General features: G+C 30.9%; 2 protein-coding genes across 3 annotated transcripts; one reads left to right on the top strand and one right to left on the bottom strand.

Moving 5' to 3' along the window:
• Positions 1–396: 396 nt before the first annotated feature.
• LOC108908776 (tetraspanin-14-like) lies at positions 397–4,894 on the bottom strand. Of its 2 annotated transcripts, none has more exons than XM_018712908.1 (5): positions 4,595–4,894; positions 4,354–4,542; positions 4,131–4,295; positions 3,748–3,948; positions 397–1,076 (listed from the first exon to the last, which is right to left on the bottom strand). In XM_018712908.1, the coding sequence occupies exons 1-5, from the start codon at positions 4,649–4,651 to the stop codon at positions 894–896; spliced, it is 795 nt and encodes a 264-aa protein (XP_018568424.1). In that variant the 5' UTR covers positions 4,652–4,894; the 3' UTR covers positions 397–893. The 2 variants fall into 2 exon arrangements, with proteins under 2 accessions (XP_018568424.1, XP_018568426.1); XM_018712910.1 differs by lacking the exon at positions 397–1,076 and adding an exon at positions 2,521–2,659.
• Positions 4,895–5,175: 281 nt separating this feature from the next.
• LOC108908778 (ADP-ribosylation factor-related protein 1) lies at positions 5,176–7,765 on the top strand. Its single transcript, XM_018712914.1, has 5 exons — positions 5,176–5,268; positions 5,326–5,496; positions 5,548–5,629; positions 5,687–5,858; positions 7,579–7,765. The coding sequence occupies exons 1-5, from the start codon at positions 5,176–5,178 to the stop codon at positions 7,667–7,669; spliced, it is 609 nt and encodes a 202-aa protein (XP_018568430.1). The 3' UTR covers positions 7,670–7,765.
• Positions 7,766–7,783: the final 18 nt, after the last annotated feature.

Here is a 7,783-nt window from a genome sequence, read left to right as displayed (position 1 = left end):
ATCCATAAATCATGTGAACAGGTTAAATAACGAGAAAACAATTAAGTTAATTTTGTTCTAAAGAAATGAAATGACACTCGCGCCCATCTCTAGTCCATTCCGTCGACATCGGTTGCGTTTATCGAATTCCTATTGGTCAGAATTCAAACTGCAGCCCTGTTATGAATGGAGCGTGAGTTGGACTATTCTATCATGTGCGTCGCCTGAGGTTATTCGTTACATTGACTCCTAATTTCCAATTAAAAGAACGACACTATTTTTAACCGAACTTTATTTAATAAATATGTAGTATACAGTTTCTGATTTTCTAAATATTTTATAACGCCTAAAAATGTATGTACCGTGGAATTTTCGTGAATTATCATGTAAATTTCCGATGCATACCCGACACGCCACTGCGTCATGGATAATGTATCTAGGTTTATGAATGACATATCTATGTTCAAGGTTAAAGACACAAATTGTCCGCTCTCTGGTTATCACTTCGTCAAGAAGACTTAATTTCGAGCTGCGTCAGTTCTAAAATATTGTCGTTATTATTTCTTAACTGGCAAGACATATTCCCGATGTAAATAGTCGAGGATAGTTGCCCAATAATATGATGTGGAAACAGTACGTAATTTGGCCGAATGCAAAGGAATACTGCAGTTTAATCAATGCTACTACACCCATTTTACTACTTTTTTGTTTACTATAAATCCCATACCAGACCAAATTAATACATAACTTTTTACTATCCAAAAAATGAAAGTTATACTTAATCGTCCTTTATATGTAACCCCCATTGACAAAAACTTCCATCAGTTTTTACGTCAAAGATATACTGGTCTGATATGGAATGGACTAACCTTCCAACATTTATATTTTATATTGAATTATTTTTAGGTCTATCTTTATGAGGAAGGTAAGGGTGGAGGGTTAGCTGATATTGGGGGTGTAACGGGGATTGGTAGATTTTGCGCTGGTAGTTGACCCTGAGACGCTTCGCGTTGCATGGCAAGTCTTCTGTTTAGTCTCTCCTTACGTTCCTCCCTCAGACTGGAGAAGAAGGAATAAAATGCGAAAAGGCCAAAACACTAAAATCATCGGTTTCGTTCATTATACTCGTAATCATGGTACAGAGAATGCCCCGACCAAAAATAGCCACCACAAACAATCTTGAAAGCGATATTTTGGATAATTTATTTATTACTAGTTCTTTTTTTTTAGAATCAAACCAAAAAGTGTTTAGGTTTTGAAATTTTATATCGACAAGTTGCTATTTTTTTTTATAAAATCAAACAAAATGCATATTGTTTTTTTTCTCACCCGGGCCTCACCATGGGTTAATCTGGCCCTGAATAATAAAATATATGTTTTTCTTTAACGTAATTTATTATCGAATATACTATTCAAATTGACCGCCACCATGTTATGTTCTGAAAATGTATACAAACTAACATTTTTGCGGATTTTGTCACAGATACCATAAACTTCAGATGCCCTCACAAAAAGAAACCTTAAAGATTCAGATCAGGTCACCTGACTGGCCATTCTGCAGGATTGCATCTTCTAACAGTTAGAAGGGGTCGGCAAGTAATTTTAGGTGGGGTCCGGATACTTTTGAAAAATTTTAACGAGGTCCAGAAAAAAATTCATATTTCTTATTTTTTTATTTTAATTTGGACTCAAATTTAATTTGCTTACTAACCATTAAGAACTCACACACTCACACAATTGTAAAATACTAGAAAAAATTATAAGATTGGCACTTAAACGTAAAAAACATTTTTTTAATAATTTATTTGAGTAATTTATACTTTCAAAAAATTTTTGGCGGTCCAGTATTTTACCTTCCGCGGTCCGNTGTGCCAAAAGTGGGCGCTGTAGGTGCAATAGTTTTCGCACAATTCTATTTGTTTATAGCGGAGGCTCCAAAAGTTATGAACTTTAAGCCTCTGTACAAACGTTAATTTTCAATCAAACATGATTCTGAAAGCGTCATTGTAATCTTAAAGACGCAATTAAGCGACCTATTAAAAAATATCACCGTATTTTTTGACATTAACATTCTCAAATTGTGCATTAAAAAACCGTGCGTTTTTCGCTTATAAACAATTTGAATAACATTGTTGTTATTTATGCTATCTCGCCGAAAATAGATGCAATGGATAGCTGGCAAAAAATACAGTTTTAAAATAAAAAAGTACCCTCTACGACCAACAGGAGACAAGATAAGAATTTTTTTTAAATCGCAGCACAATTGTTTATAAATATTAAGTTGTTAAATGAAATATTAATTAAAATTTCAATTTCGGAATTATTTTACTATTATTAAATAAATAAATGAAGCTATCGTTCATTTAAAGTTAATTTTTTTATATATTAAGTCAAAGTAAACTTATTTTTTCAATATTTTGTTAGTTATTTAATTACGATTTAAATGTAAAATTAAAGTAAAAATTCCCAAATTATTTTCAAATTATTATTTATTGTTAAAAGATTTAAAAAAGAATAAAAAGCATTTGAATTTATTGCAAAATTCTCAAAATTAAAAAATATTAATAAAAATAATGCGGTCGATAAAATTACAATTTTAACTTCTTGAAAGGCGATGAATTTGATTCCATATCATTTTCTTCTTCATTATCATATGAATCTTCTCCGTCATCTTCTTCTTCTGTAAATATTATAGATTCATCAGCCTCAGAAAATGTTTACTTTAATTTTACGTTTAAATCGTAATTAAATAGCTAACAAAATATTGAAAAAACAAGTTTACTTTGGCTTAATATGTAAAAAAAAACTTTTTAAGTCAACTTCATTTATTTATTTAATAGTAGTAAAATAATTCCGAAATTGAAATCTTAATTAATATTTCGTTTAACAATAATTTTTGTGACATTTTTGTAAATTAAAAAAAAAAATAAGTACAAAAGATGCGTTTTTTCTGGGATTCAGGGCTATTCTACGAATTCGTAAATACGCCCATTGTTATTTTTTCGTCGAGCTACCCCAGTTTAAAAAAAGAGAAGTTTCTACGACGAATAGAAGCCGAGATATTGCAGAATTGTTTTCCTCACTTATTTGTTTAAATAGAAAAGTAAACTATTAAAAATTTTTGACTCACGAGATGAGAGATGTTTTGTATTATGTTCCTTTAGACAATTTTACAATAATATCGCGGATAGGAATTTTTTCGAGTTTCTCTTTTTTTTTGCTAATTTTCCTGGTCTATAAACCTACCATCTAAAAATTGTCAAATTTACCACGATGATGATCGCTTTGAATAGTATATTTAATAATTTAGATTGTTTTCCGTTAGTTCTCTCTTTCCAACACTAGAGTAACAAAACTAACGAATAATTTTAAAAATACAGCTGTATAAGCTTCTAATTTATTTATTTATTTTTTAAGGTTATAGGATACTCGAATAAAAAAAATAAAGTACTGTCTCTAAGGTTCTGGTCGATACTGACCTAAGAAATATTATTTCAAATAAAGTTCGCACGAGAAAAATCGAAAGATGAAATTCATATTTCAGGATTATTAATCGCTAAAACAGTATACTTAACTAACTTTAGTAAAAATAATTATTATAGAATTAGAATTATATTATAGAATTACGATATTCAACCGTATATGTTCCTCTTAAAAGCGAATTTGATTTTTCGTATTATTTTCAAAGTTGCTCGTGATAGCTACTTTATTTGTGACACCCTGTACATGTTTTAGTAATAACAAATGTAACAAACTTTTATTACCCACCTGAAATATTCCGGAAATAAATCCAATCAAAGCACCGTCCAACAATATCCGTTTTACGTACTTCACAAGGGGTTTTTGGCACCCCTCTTCATAAATGTATTGAATAGTAACATTGGATAATTCCGGATTTGTACAAGAAAAAGGTGTGCTGTTGTGTTTCGATGAATAATCGGTTACTCCATACAACCCACAACATTTTAACTAAAAACAGTTTATATTATCGCATTATCAAAATGAAATTGTACTTATTTAAAAAAAAAAAAAAAGTTGGCAGCTGTGAGTTTCGAACCTGCCGCTCTTTCTGCTGCTACCTAAAATTCAGCGACTAAACCGTTTGACCTAACAACCTGTGTAATTTCGTGAACTGATAACACAATACTTACATCACTTTGTAGTTTAGACCACTCTTTTTTATCGAAATTAATCATTTCCTTAAATGACACTCTCATCAATTCCAGTGTCAGAATAGAGATCTCATCCCATAGTATCATCGACCATATTCCAACAGCAAATTCACAAACTAATAAAATTAGTGTAAATACCATAAACTGCAAATTAACGTAAAATAGACACCTCGTTAATTACCTATTGATTTCGATTACCCACCAGAACAATGTGAAAATTGTGCTCCCTTGTGGGGCCTTTAATTCCCAGCCAGGTCAAGAATAAATGTAAAAATCCGAGTATAAATATCACAATAAAAGGTCCAATCGTGTCCGAGGGCACAAAGTTAAAATGATACAAAACTCTGTACGACAAAATTACAGAGAAAGTAATTAAAAGAATGCCTGAAATCTAAACATAACATGCAAAACAAGGTCATTAATATAAAAAAATACCTACTTACAAAGAGTAATCCTGAATATGTTAAACACAAAATTTCTTTGCACTTTAAAGATACCATATTTACATGGAAAAACACACTTTAGGGCAAAAATCAGATATTGTTGTATACAATAAGATTTACTCAATGTTACGTTTATATAAAAACCACTGCACAGAATCACATCATCAAAATAAGAAGCTTTACAGATTTTCATTCATTACGATTCAATTTTACTACTCGTAAGTCATAACAAAATCAAGTCATAAACTGTTAACAAACTAACAACTAATTTATTTATACATCAAATATTTATTGAGGTTATTTTAGTAATGCCTAAAAATAACTGTACCTGTATTTACTTCTATTGACAACTATTTAACATTTTTTAAGGTATTTGATATGAAGTCGTTATGCAACCAGACTTACAACCTTTTGAATGCCTGGATGCAGCAATATGGTAGGATCTGATCTTAGTAGCTCAATTTACTCATTCTGTCATTCTTTAGCTTTTAAGTAAACAAACATGGAGGATGTAGTAATGTAATCTGTCACTTGAGATATTTAAAAATTGTTATTTTGTGATATATAACTACATAATTAAAATGTATACATTATTGCATGGATTTTATAAATATATGGTACAAAAGGATGAATTCTGCGTGCTTATTCTTGGATTGGATAATGCTGGAAAGACTGTGAGTACCATATAATAAAAACTGTTCTCAATTTTAAATAAAGAAATCCATTTCCAGACGTATTTAGAAGCGGCGAAGACAAAGCTGACGAAAAACTACAACGGTATACATCCCACAAAGATAACAACTACAGTAGGGTTGAACATTGGTAAAATAGACCTAGCCGGTATACGCCTCAATTTTTGGGACTTGGGAGGGCAAAACGAACTACAATCTTTATGGGATAAAGTATGTAATCGTTCTTTGATGAATTCAGTCCGATAAATTTCTCGTTTTTAGTATTATGAGGAATCTCACGCCATTATTTACATAGTAGACTCTTCAGACAGAGACAGGATAGACGAATCTAAAGAAATATTTGGTATAAGCAAAAAAAAATTTATTCTAATACATTTTTTCATACGTAAGTTTTTTGTAGATAAGATGATAGCGAGTGAAGCTTTACAAGGCATTCCGTTGTTAGTATTAGCGAATAAACAAGATATTCCCGAGTGTATGGGTGTGAGAGAGGTCAAGCCGATATTTAATAAAAACGCGCATCTTATAGGGAAACGGGACTGCATGGTTATGCCAGTTTCTGCATTAACAGGGTAAGGCACAATAATTACATCCAAAGCGAAATGGTTTTGTATTTGAAATTTAAAAATAACAGCTATAAGTGTGAAGTTAGTAAAAATTGGTTCTAATAAATTATTTGCTGCCAAAATACTAAACAGACGTAAGATAATAAAAGAAATCATTATCTGTCATGTAAGTAATATTTTATCTAGATTATTAGCTTGATAAAAAGCCTAATTTAATGCAATAAATATTTCGAATTAATTTATAAACTTACGAGTAGGCAATAAACACAAAAACTTTTTTAATTTAGTTTTGATTTTTAAAATGTAATGTTTATTGTACATTTTTTATATTTTTTATAAATGTATGGGCACCGCTTCGGATAAACCGTTATTCTGAAATCGATAAATATATAAATAATTTTGTTTTTATGATCTGAAAATTTTTGAATGCAAAAATAATTGCAAACTTAATTTTCACCTATTTTCAACGAACTGTTTGTACTTCAACCTTAAATTTTTAATCGTAAACGGTCTTTAATGCCTAAAGTAATAGTCGAAAAATAGAAGCACAAAACTGACAACAAAGTAAAACGAGAATATCTTTGGAATACGGGAATAAACACAGTTTTTCTTTAGTTTAGTTTTCAAAATCTAGTCAAAAACATTTTTCTAATAGTAGTTTTACACAGGCAAAGGAATTGATACATATTTTGTCCTTGAATAATTGTTATTGTAATATATAAAATTGTCATTAATTTTATGATGACAATAATTTCATGAGAAAATTGTAATAAGGACTGGCTCTAATTTTTCAACAATTCTTTGGTGAATTTGGTTTACATTTATATTCAAAGATACAAGTCAACTGTGTTTCTAATAAAACTGATTAAACATTTTAATTGGTCTTGATTGATTCTCTTGAAATTATTTTAACTAAATTCACTGAGTAAAAATTAAAATGCGTAAAATACCTAGCAATATCAATAAGTTCATCAACTTGAGGATATATTTTTTTGATTGGTGTAAAACTGCTATAATATCCATTACTTGGATATTATAGATAGTAAAAGTGCATTTCCCGATTTAATGTTGATAATACTAGAAATTAACGATGAAAATCAAACCTATTTAAGGAAACTTTAGGATGGACAATAGACAAAGACGAAAATTTAAAATTAAATTTTATATAATATTTGTTTAAAGGGTTTCACGGCACATGTTGATATTTAAAGCACGATGGTTTCTTGTGCTAGGCTCTGTGGGGGCTGAACCGCCATCAGAACCCCTAGGTCCGTTCTGATGTTCATTTTGGTTCTGGTCTAAGCCCTCAGTCACGGCGAAGCTTTTATAGTCGCCAATGAAAGTGCCGACAGTGAAGGATATGGCAAATTTTTTGGAAGCGAACGGTTCCGGCCTTACAACCAACAACAAAAACCAAAATCAATATCAGGGCAAGCCTAGGAGTTCCAGTGGCGGGTCCGCCCCCACAGTGCCCAGCCCGAGAACAACATGAACAAGTCAGAGATTAAGTTGTTACGACTAAAAGGCAAAGAATCAACCAAACGATCAAAAACTGGTTTAAAAAAATACAAAAATTCTTAACAATTTAATCTAGTTCGGTATTGTCTCAATTTAGCTAATCCAATTGCTAATAAAGATAAAAAATTTTTGCCACAGTCCTTTATCTATTTCATATCTATCGGGTCTATGGTAGGGTATCGCGAGAGTAAATAAAATTTTGCTTCAGGGAAGGAGTAGACGAAGGAATACGGTGGCTGGTAGATTGCATCAAAAGAAATGCATACCTGAGGCCACCCAGGAACGACCAGGAAAGTTAGCACCGGTGGAAACTAGACTGATAATTTTTTAAATGTTTATGTACATGGTATATATTAATATTTATAAGTGTAAATAAACCCATTTCTGTACAAGCATTGTTTGTGTGATAGGCG

Source organism: Anoplophora glabripennis, unplaced genomic scaffold (genome assembly GCF_000390285.2).
Source record: "Anoplophora glabripennis isolate ALB-LARVAE unplaced genomic scaffold, Agla_2.0 scaffold416, whole genome shotgun sequence".
Lineage (NCBI taxonomy): Eukaryota > Metazoa > Arthropoda > Insecta > Coleoptera > Cerambycidae > Anoplophora > Anoplophora glabripennis.
Note: the sequence above shows the minus strand (reverse complement) of the source record. Positions and strands in the feature narration are given on the sequence as shown.

Coding starts and splice junctions, on each gene's coding strand:
- LOC108908776 (XM_018712908.1), bottom strand. CDS start 4,651: ATGGTATCTTTAAAGTGCAAAGAAATTTTGTGTTTAACATATTCAGGA. Junction 4,543..4,594: donor CATATTCAGGATTACTCTTT/GTAAGTAGGTAT, acceptor TGTTATGTTTAG/ATTTCAGGCATTCTTTTAAT. Junction 1,077..3,747: donor TTATTTCCGGAATATTTCAG/GTGGGTAATAAA, acceptor CGATGATTTTAG/TGTTTTGGCCTTTTCGCATT.
- LOC108908778 (XM_018712914.1), top strand. CDS start 5,176: ATGTATACATTATTGCATGGATTTTATAAATATATGGTACAAAAGGAT. Junction 5,497..5,547: donor TACAATCTTTATGGGATAAA/GTATGTAATCGT, acceptor TCTCGTTTTTAG/TATTATGAGGAATCTCACGC. Junction 5,859..7,578: donor CCAGTTTCTGCATTAACAGG/GTAAGGCACAAT, acceptor ATTTTGCTTCAG/GGAAGGAGTAGACGAAGGAA.